Source organism: Crassostrea angulata, chromosome 1 (assembly GCF_025612915.1).
Source record: "Crassostrea angulata isolate pt1a10 chromosome 1, ASM2561291v2, whole genome shotgun sequence".
NCBI lineage: Eukaryota > Metazoa > Mollusca > Bivalvia > Ostreida > Ostreidae > Magallana > Magallana angulata.
This window is the reverse complement of record NC_069111.1, coordinates 36,926,986-36,936,545: the sequence shown is the minus strand read 5'-3', so window position 1 is coordinate 36,936,545 and position 9,560 is coordinate 36,926,986. Positions and strand designations below refer to the sequence as shown.

General features: G+C 35.1%; 1 protein-coding gene across 1 annotated transcript; it reads left to right on the top strand.

Annotated features, from left to right (window-relative positions):
- The first annotated feature begins 383 nt into the window (after positions 1 to 383).
- On the top strand, positions 384 to 1,902 carry LOC128189098 (uncharacterized). The gene is made up of 2 exons (XM_052860563.1): positions 384 to 545; positions 914 to 1,902. The coding sequence occupies exon 2, from the start codon at positions 923 to 925 to the stop codon at positions 1,532 to 1,534; it is 612 nt and encodes a 203-aa protein (XP_052716523.1). The 5' UTR covers positions 384 to 545; positions 914 to 922; the 3' UTR covers positions 1,535 to 1,902.
- The last annotated feature ends 7,658 nt before the right edge of the window (positions 1,903 to 9,560 follow it).

Genomic DNA, 9,560 nt, shown 5'->3' with positions numbered 1-9,560 from the left:
TGCTCTGGCTCTCTATATTTAGATAAATATTAATTACATAAAAGTACAATAAATCTACTTAAAGAATTGCATTTCCTTTTGAAACCAAGAAAATATGCAAAATAAAAAAGTAAAAGACCAATATCTAATTATCATATGCACTAAAGGTTAATTACTGAAATAAATTGCAATTTATCAATAGCAATAAACAAATTCAACTAGAGCGAATCGTTTTGTTTATTATATCACAATCGACTAAAGCGACCTCTGTCGGCCAATGATGTGCATTAGGACTTGAGTCATTAAACTCGTTAAGTATGACTAAATTTGAAAAACTAATTCCCAGGGACCTTGCACTTTGTTTTGCAAACTGTTCAACCAACCTATGGCTCGGATCACCCAAAGGCTCCTCCCTCCCTTGTCAGTCCAGAGTCTATATAACACATTACGATGTCAACAGAATTTCAATCTCGTCATTGCGAGAGACTTGTGTCAAATAGTCACGGTATTCACTTCCGCTGTGTTTTTTTTTCTCTTGGTGATTTGCTGCATCTAGCATTCTCAAGGTAATTATTTTTTTTAATACGGTATAGAATTTTAACCAAAGAATCATTAGATTTTTTTTAATTCTAAAATTTTATTCAAATTTCTACAAGATTTAAGCCTCGATGTATATATATTATAATTTTTGAGTTGGTGCATTTTCTCCCTTAGTGTTACAACGTTCGCTAAGGCATTAGGTTAACGTACATGTAATACAATTTCTGTGATCGATTTTAGGTGTCAGTAGTCTGTAGGGCAAGCACTCTCACTCTCGATTTTCCCCTGTTGCTATAAATAAAGAGAGCAGAGATGCTGAGTTTCAGTGCGTTGGATAACCTGTAAGAGGTGTGATGAGTTTGGATTTTAATGATTTCATTTATTCTTTTAACAGACAGAAACCATGCTCCTGAAACACGAATTCAGATTCCATGAGACCGAACTGGAATGGATGGACTGCCTTCCTGTGGTCGCAACTCTAGTAACGGGTCGTCATGTGATCATAGACTACATGACAGAGCAACAGCTCACAGAGACCTACTGTATGATCCAGGAGGCGGCCCAACATGGCGATGGGTACGGAATCGACGAATTCGACTCCGAAAAAGACTTCCGTCATGAAATCGAGGGCAGCGATTGTTTTGCTATCGTTAGTAAAGACAGTGGCGAACTCCTCGCCGGGTTGATTCTGGCTGTGAGCAAGTTCTACCGAGGAATGAGCGGAGTATGTGACCCGTTCATCATCGTAAAACGCACAGAGCGAAAACAAAAACTCGGCGAGTTCTGCATGAGGAAAGCCATCGAGTTCTCAAAGAAGCTCGGATACATGGGAATGTACGTGGATACCTTCTCCAATAACGTAGCCGTGCAGAGAATCATCGAGAAGATAGGTGGTTTCCAAAGGGTGGGTTTCCTTCCATTGGGAGGTCGCCTGCAGACCGGACAGCTAGTGGGCTCTGTTATTTACTACCGGGACCTGTCTCCGGAAAAACCGAAAAAACCGGAAGATACGTGAACTTTGACCTGTGTATAGAAACATTCATCTGATGCCCCAATATCAGATAACTTTACTATCATGCCAAAATGAGCTTACCGTTGTCACCATCAAGTGTTTAAGCTTACAAAATGACAATGCGCGACAGTAGTGCTCCACAAATTGAGATGTATTTTGAAGAACTATATAAATGTACATACGCATGTAGATCTCCGCGACATTGTCTCGTGTACATAGTATGCACAGTGACTTCATTGTCCTATGAACATTTTGCGATAAAGACGAGACTTTTACACTCATTCTATTGCAACACTTGGTTGTGACTGTTGTTGAAATTTATACAATTGTTATAAGTTTTGTACATATTAAAAGCAGCACATCAAAATTTTGATATTTTTGTTGTATTTGATATACAATAGACAAAAGATAAAAAGGCGCGGTCCTACAAAATTAAGTACGTAATGTCACATGATGTGACGTGCACCTAATGTCAAAGCCAATTTTTATCAATGAATAAGATTTCATAACGAAGGAAATGTCAGTAAAAGCCGTTTTTAATTAAACAATCAATTAGAAAACACATTAAATTATATTTCTTAATAAAGGATCTCCAGATATTGCGCAACTTTCACCAAGCGAACTTGCCATTTCTGTCCAGGTTCCCCCAGAAGATTACCTCACTAGCATTTGAAGACGTTTTTGTTCTAGCCCGAGGATACAAAAATTTGAATATTACGTTAATTTTAAGAATAAATTTCTCAAGTAGATAGTATTCTCCATAATTGTCAGAACGTATATCTCAACTGTCAGTACAGGTTTTTTATGCATATTTTATGAAAGTCCTATATTCCATGCGCGATATATTGTATTTTACTGTCATATTCTCTAAAGAGACACTGAAACAATTTGTGTCAGTTTTACCGAAAAAAGTCTCAGAATTTTAAGGAAAAGAATGCTATATGTTTTCAAATCAGTATTGAAGGTATGCGAACTTATGCAACGGATTCGATAGCAAAGGAATTCGATTTTTTATCTGTCACACCTGTGTTACATTTATTGCACCTGGCATGCTTTTCCTTTAGATTTTTGAAGGTTTTAAATCAATCGGTGGAACTAGATTAGGTTGTAGTTGTTGGACGTGGAATGAAAACTGCACTTTAACAGCGAATGAATTCGGTGAATAATTGTTATCATGGTATAAACAAGGCTCCATGCTGGTCAACAAACATACAAACATCGCCAAAATTTCATTTTGTTGGTAAACAAAATCTCTGAGCATCCCCCCTCTTTCCACAAGATCAGTCATTCTATTGGTAAACAATGTAGATGACGCCCCCCCCCCCCCCCCCCCCACCACCAACCTAAAACAATAGAAAAGTGTAAAGTGTAAAGACATTCAAAATCGCAGACAGTGGTATGTGTTTTTGTATTAAAAAAACTGTTGCTGGTCATAAAACAATATTGAAAGCTTTTCATCATGGGGGGGGGGGGGGGGGAGGGGGTGTCAGTCTTCGGCTATTGCTACAGGTAGCTCAATGCCACTATTACGTTTGCTTCAGAGCTGAGTACGACTATAGACTACGACTGACGACCGCACGTTTGGAGGCCTTGTAAGGCGGACTACATGCAATAAAGTTGTGCATTATGTCCTCTTGCCTTGCTACATTGGTGCAGTTTAAGTGACAAATAAAGACACCCTGGAGATACATGGATTCCTTCCCCGTGACAACACAATGGCAGGCTAATTTAAAGGACGCTAGCTGTCGGTGCTTGCTATGCATGCATGTCTACCCTTGCAATCCGGAATACTCTGCGCATTATAACGGAATTTGAACAAGGATCGGATACTCTCCAAGGGTCTTTTATCTAGTTGTCAATGGTGTCATTTTCTCATATTTACTTTATGACTGAAAACGTTTTCATTACTTTGCATTATTTCCCCATTACTATATAGCTATTACTTTCTATGCACTTTATAATGCAAAACATAAATAATACCTAAAAACATAATTGATACTGTTACAATGTTGGGCAAAAAATCCGTTTAGGTTTCTTTAAATGTTTTTTAATTTGGATTTAATAAATCATTAACAGTACAAGGCTAGTAATATTAGAGCAACTGAAACAACTATTTAGCATATAGGCATTTTCTAATATTTTTTTGCACATCTGAATAATTACAAAATATATATATATAGAAGCGCAACACCGCCTCTGCTGACATTTTAAGTGTCCATTAAAATGGTGCAAATAAATGAATTCACGAGAATTCGAAAATTTTGACTTCTGCCTTTGCACTACAAGTGCCATTAATCTGCAGTATAAAAGTACAAGTTAAAAAGTTCGCTCCTCGTTTGAAACTGACCGATAAGTGCAGATACACATGTACTTGAATATAGAATGGAATTTCCGTTTTGGATTGGCCTTGGGTAACCCCGACCCTCACCTTGAATGGCCACATTGTTTACATTCATTAAATTGTTGTAAATTAGATCGATCATCGGTGGACATGTTTTTTCACTGATGTGGTGTTTTTGCTGGTGCTTTATGGGATATGAATTCATTTTGCCGCATACCTAGACTGCTCTTTGACGTCACAGAGACCAACACCGGACACTTCAAACTTCTCCCGGTCATAAATATTGCAGCCATTCAAGGCAGGGTCGCTTCGTAAACACAAAAAATTACTCTCGCCCCTTTGGAGTATGAGCTAACAATGAACTTTTTATTGGCGTGAAGGTCAACAACAATCCAATGCAGTCCCGTATACTAAAGAGTCGCTGTTCCTACAGTGCATGGAATCCATCAAGAAAGCAAGTGCATTTCATAAATTTTCTCCAAATATCACTAATTTATTTTTTTGTGTGTAACTGGTCAGGAATCTGGTTCAACAACGAGATAAATTTTGAAGATTAAGGTTAAATAATTAGATATTTTTTTAAAAAATAGCTTTAAATTGTCGTTTTCTCATTTTATTCAAGTTAAATGGGATAATATTGCAGATGTATGGAAGAAACAAATGAGGTCCGCAGTTTCAGAGCTCCGTTTCTCTCCTATTTTTCAAAACTGTCAACGTCAGTCTTGTTGTTCAAGAAAACTGTCTTCATGCACATGCACAGGCACGCAATCTCTAATATCTAGGTTAGGATGATATGCAACCTACGGGCTGATTTGTAGTTTGTGCCCAAATTGCTCACGTGCAAATAAAAAATGTGTGGAGAGAGAGAGAGAGAGAGAGAGAGAGAGAGAGAGAGAGAGGTGTATTGAAGATGACTGAGTCTTGATTTATTTAAGAATATTAGAAAAGAATGGCTGTAATTAGAAAACGGTTGTGTAAGGTTATTAGTAGTGGCATTATGCTAATTATTTCCCGTCACGGTATTACAACATAGAAGACAAATCTCAATACACTGTTTCCTTTTTTAAATCTAGCTTGGTTCATGCTTGGTTATACCAACAGTACATCATTGATGTTTCCAGCATGCTAGGGTGTAATAAGTTAGAGCTGTCTATACCAGAGTAAATTGGAAACCATTTGGAAGTTTACCCAGGGGCAGCGGGTAAAAGTATTCTGCAGATTATTTCAATAATATTTGTTATAGATACCTAACTGTTTTCAAAATTTATTTTGCCCCACCCCCATTTAAAAAAAACGAAAACCAAAATTCAGGGTTGCGTTTTACAAAAGAACTTACGACTTACGACCATATTAATAAATGCTAATTCATCGCAAACTAATCAATGTTTCATTCTCATGGTTGTAGAATATTACCATGGACATCAGAGTTGTTGTATAAATATGGTTCTGTCTGAGTTTTGTTCTTTAAATATCATTCCATGAGACTGAAAATATTTACGACTCTGTCGTAAGTTCTTTCGTAAAACGCAGTCCTGGCTCATATGTTGCTTCTAGCCAAAGGATGAAACGATCTGTCAAAGAACTAACCCTTGCGGTCAACATGTTATTTGGACAGTTTTTCTGTACACATCCGTAGCGTGCGACCATACACCACGGTAGGTTTTTTGTGATGTTTCTGTTCCTTGATTCTTGCCAAGTGGCAATGGCCTTGGAGCAACTTTTGTCAACAATATTACAGCACTAGTTCTTTTGTTTGCAAATTTATTTTGTTTATTTCAAGATTTAAAAAAGAAAAAAAAGATATATTAATTTTCATAACAATTAAAAAGAACAACATCATGATTATACGGAGGTTCACGACCTGTTTTGAATTTTTCATCAAATCGTGTTGTATGTACCGCGCCATGAGACTACAAAACTAACTGTCAGAACACGAACGGGTCGACCTATTAAATCCCGGGAAAGACCTTGACCGGGCCACAACCCTACCGTTTATTCTGTTATTTATTCATTGTTGATTGGTTTTTAACACAATGGTTTATCAAAACTGCTTTGAATGGCACATACTTTACTTATCCTGTCTCGTCTTAGTCAGATTATCGTGTTTTGAAGACATTAACATAAATAAATAAATGTACACTATGACCTTTGGTTGTTATTTTTCGACACAAACAAGTAATGCTAATTTTTCCTTTTCATCACAAACGTACATCCTATGTTTAAACACAATCTCTCCTTTATAATTTTTTGTTTAAAGTAATTGTGATTAAACATACATACATTTTTCAATATCTACTTGATCAAATGACTTACAACCAGACAAGAGATGGCAATCTTGACAGCGTACATGAATATACTGTAACCCAGCGTGTTAGCGTTTAAGGGTAATAATACTATGTACATGTATAATTTATATACATTTGTTCAATTATATGTTCGTTCAAAATTTGCGACCGAGAAAAAGTCAATTTAAAATTTATTCATGTATCGACTGTATCATTTGGTCCATTGTAATTTGACCTATAATTATTGTTAAAAAACCTTTGAAAGAACAAAATATGATATGAGTAAAATTTGGCCCCCATAATTCTCCATTTTTAAAAGTGTTTCGGGTACAATAAAATGTTATGGTTTTTTTTAGAAGAGTTGATGTAAAATATATTTTCCACCTATTTATTTGATTTATTTTACACTCACTGGCAGTATGTGACGTCAGAAGTGACGCTATTTCTATAATTTCAATATATAGAGCGCATCAAACATAGAGCGCATGCTTGATAAGGAAAATCATTTTGTCACTTATTAGTCTTGGCTAGATAAAGCACTGACTATACATAAATAGTACCTGTTTGGGTACGCTTCGCGTCGGTTGACAATGGTTTCCTCAGGGTGTCAATTTCAACTGTTATCCTCCCAAACAGGCACTATTTATTTTGTTATACTGAATGTCTTAATTTTAGAGAATTTTTTTACTGCTTTACGTTAATTCTACGGCGAACCGTACGCTCATAATTTACGCGCATGTAACAATTCGTTGTGTTACCCGTTGCTAAGTGTGTTGCTAACGCTGAGGGTAATAGAACGAATTCTCAACTGCGTCTAAACCAATCAGATTTCAGCATTTAACATGTAAGTATAATAAAAATATTTGGTTTGTTTAAGCATGCGCTCTATGTTTTCTGAAAGGAAAATTGCTTGAAAACAAGCTGTTTTATGCTAAAAATGCAAAAATCGCAGGAAAATGTTGTCTTTACGATATCCTATTTCTTAATTGTGGGCACTTGAATCAAAATGAACATTATGTAAAACATAACATATATATCGGTACAAAGAAAAAAAAAAGAATTACTGTAAAATGATGATGTTTTTTTTAGGGGCCATTTTAGGCCCATTTCATATATAGTCCTTAAATGGAAAGGAAAAATTAATATAAAATATATTTTCAAACAAAAGCTTACATATACTAAGAGAATACTGAGTAATTTATAAACACTACTATAACAGCATTTGTTAGAGGACCGTTTGGGAGATTTATTACAGTATGTACATACATGTAAATACATATGCTTGTGGAATAATGGCATGACCTGTAAATGTTATTTTTATTTGCTCAAATGATGAAATGACTTCTTTTTTCATGCTTGTAAAGACAATGTGTCTTTTATGTCTTAAGTTATAGAATGACATGAAAGGGTCAAACTACGAAATTCTTGTACAACTTTCCATGTTATGCTATTAAATTAACATAGAAACGGGAAGTTTCGGTTAAAATCCGTCTACATAAATTTGATAAATGAACTGAAGAATAAAGATTCTATCTAAGAAAACGAAAAAAGAAATCAATTATACAATGCATCAAAGACCAAACAGGACATATTTATACCTTCTGTGTTTTATGGTTTTAGGCAAACAAGGTCACGACTTTCTTCTCGAAACCCCCATCACATTTTCGCCCTAATTTTAAAAGTCGCGTGAGAGTTTTGATTTCTATGACGTAAGAGATTTCAATTTTCTTTCTGACAATGATCGATTGCTTAAAAAATAGATAATAAAAACAACAATAAAACAATTGGCAATCACCATTTTTTGAAGTACATTTGGTACATTGTTGAAGAAGACTATAAGGTGAATGACGGGAGCAGACTTAAATAAAATAACCAATTTATATCTAGAATTTTATTCAAAGATTTTATTTTTAAGTGATTTAAAATTCAGGCATTCGATTGTTTAATGAAATATTACTTAAAAAATTTAAATACAATGGAGGCCATTCAATGCAATCAGCTTTAAATAATTCACTGCATGTAACAAATATACAAAAATATTCCGGAATGATTTACTGCCATTTTATTTTCCCGCATCATTGAGCATCGGTAAGAGAGTACTTAATTAGTTTAAAAAAAAGAAATCCCCACCTGCCCCGTGGCAATGTTGGAAGTAGTTGAGGTTGGTTTAGCAAATCGTAGTTGTTCTATGTCTGCACAAAGACCACGAATAACAGGGACATCAATTCCTTCCATTTGACACGTTTAGGAAGTCGAAAAGGAAAGCAGTGACACACCACATCAAAGTGAACAATTATTTTTCTGTAGAGGGTGGGGGAATACTATTCTGTGACATCAGTGAATAAAAACAATTTTGGGTGATTTTATTCTTATGACGTCATCCCCTGCATGTTTAAGTTCTGGCAGTATATACATGTATGTAAACGTTATAGTCTTATTTCAAAAGCGTATGGAGGTCCCTTTTCAAAGAAACAGTCCTATGGTCTTATTAATTAAGTCCAATCAATATACATGTTCGTCATAAATAGTTTGTATGCTTTACATAAAATACATAATGCCTGTAATTGTATTCGTGTTATTCTAATTGAAATCAATCACCGAGTGATCTGTGGCGATTCATAACTTTATTTCTGTCAACATGAAGTACAACTTGAAACAGACAAACGATCTAAATTTAAGCATTTGTTTTATATAAATGTAGGTCCATCAATTATATTTCTGTTAAATGTGATTTATATTGAAGCATGTACTTGATAAATTTCATACCATTCATTTTTTTCTGCTCCAGCAGGCAAGCAATGACTATTGTTAAATTCCCAGGCAGCATTTTGTTTTCTGGCGACATTGAACGGATGCACACTTGCATTTATCATTTACTGAAAAATTTATGTCACGTGAAAACTGGATACATAGATTCACAGAGAACCCCATTATACCAGTATCTACCATGGAATCATTAAAAATCCTGAAGGTTAGATTTCGTGGGTTTCGTTGGTATAAACACCCCTCATCCAGAACTTAAATAACCTAAGTTATATTTAACACAGTGTTTATACATTATGATAGATACACACGAATCCACGAAATCACATTCCCATGAATCATTAAAAAGATGATGGTAACCGAAAATTAACAGTCATGCGTTATTACAAACCGGAACATGTTCAAAATTCTACCCTCTGAGCTTTGTTCATTATTCGCTGCATTTGGTAAATTGCAGAATACTTCAACAGAAGTTAATAATAATCGTTCAGTTGTTATTTTAGCAGCCCGAAAATCACCAAAATGGATAAAAAGAATCTTCATCTTTCATATGGGTTACAGTGATTGGATTTGGATTTGAGATATCCCTATGCAATCCTTTTTTCAACTTCTTTTAAAACATGTGATTCACTTCATATGG